Source organism: Anneissia japonica, unplaced genomic scaffold (genome assembly GCF_011630105.1).
Source record: "Anneissia japonica isolate Jap-2015-1 unplaced genomic scaffold, ASM1163010v1 scaffold921_len549748_cov171, whole genome shotgun sequence".
Taxonomy (NCBI): domain Eukaryota; kingdom Metazoa; phylum Echinodermata; class Crinoidea; order Comatulida; family Comatulidae; genus Anneissia; species Anneissia japonica.
Genome location: NW_022694674.1, coordinates 336,907 through 338,203, shown reverse-complemented (window position 1 = coordinate 338,203; position 1,297 = coordinate 336,907). Strand labels below are relative to the sequence as shown.

Sequence of the window (1,297 nt, the reverse complement as noted above, 5' to 3'; positions counted from 1 at the left end):
ATATATATTATGTGGTGATTAATTAAGGTGGGGGTGACAGTCGGCCTGGGCCCCCTAAATCTGTCACAAAAAAAATTAATGAAGATAAAAAGAAACTTATATTCAAAAGTCTGTGAGTGCCATTTCCGGCGATCTATAACTGCCATACTCTTAAGTTATCTTGCCTCAGCCCCAACCATTTATCTTTCACAAATCGCCAGAATGCCTTACGAGTAGGCTGGGGAGCTAGCGCATAAATCATTAACATATATATATATATTGTGTTTCAATCAATTTTACTGATAATCTGTATTTTAATATTAGGCAAAAAATAATGTTGTGTTGCCCTTAAATGGCAAAAATCGGAGTTCCTTAGCAGCTAAAAGTACAAACCCTACTCAAATACAAAAATAGATTAAACCCCATTCAAATAAAAAAAACAACATAAAACCCCAGGTCAAATACCAAAATACAATTACTCTACCTAATAAACCAGCAGGTTTGCTAGGAGGACAGTATATGACTCAGTGAAAAAAAATATTGATTACTGTGTTAAAAATTCCAATTATATTTTGTTTGATTATTAGATAGATTCAAGTAAGATAGTGAGATATGGAAGGGGACTTTTTTAAATCTAGTTGTAGTTATACCATGATGTCCATATCTTTTCTCCCTTAAGTCGCTTGGTGTGAGTAGAGGTTGGCCGTGAAAAACAGTTGCTGAAAATATCATTTTTACTGGCTTTCATAGCAAATGCCTTACACAATGACTTCCGACGTTCACTGAGAGATTCAAGCTCCAGGTATTTGAGCGCACAGTCATAAGTCGTATATTGTCCCCAAGGATGGAACGGCAAACTCCGTTTTTGCATACCGGTACCTTCTTAACGGGATATCTGCAGCACAGTGAGGCCGTTATTCCACAATGCGACGGCATATTCTAATATGGGGCGGATGTAACATTTGTACACAGTCAATAACTCTTTAATATTCAAATCAGCCTGTTTCAAATTATGGAGCATGAATAGTTTTTATTAGCTTTTTGTAGCATAAGTTTGACATGAACCCCCCCCCCCCACCATTTCAAATCTGACTGGAGAAGAACCCCCAATAATTTAACTTCAGAGACAACTTGTAATTTATGATCAGCTATGTGAAGATCCAGGTCTGGAAGCAATCTCTTACCATAATAAATTTGCATGACTTGACACTTGGAGGGATTAAGTGTCAATGTATTGGTCCATTACCACTCTTGAAGACAATTTAGTCCCTTCTGAATCAAACTTGGTTGGCCTAAAATTTTACTCTCTCCAAGCGTC

General features: G+C 36.9%; 1 protein-coding gene across 1 annotated transcript in view; it reads right to left on the bottom strand.

The window, feature by feature from the left end:
* Nucleotides 1-915, bottom strand: part of LOC117101151 — a 155,824-nt gene extending 154,909 nt beyond the window's left edge. Inside the window, exon 1 of the mRNA XM_033241033.1 lies at nucleotides 742-915. Within this exon, the coding sequence (XP_033096924.1) occupies nucleotides 742-915 (174 nt within the window). The remainder of the gene's footprint in view (nucleotides 1-741) is intronic.
* Nucleotides 916-1,297: the final 382 nt, after the last annotated feature.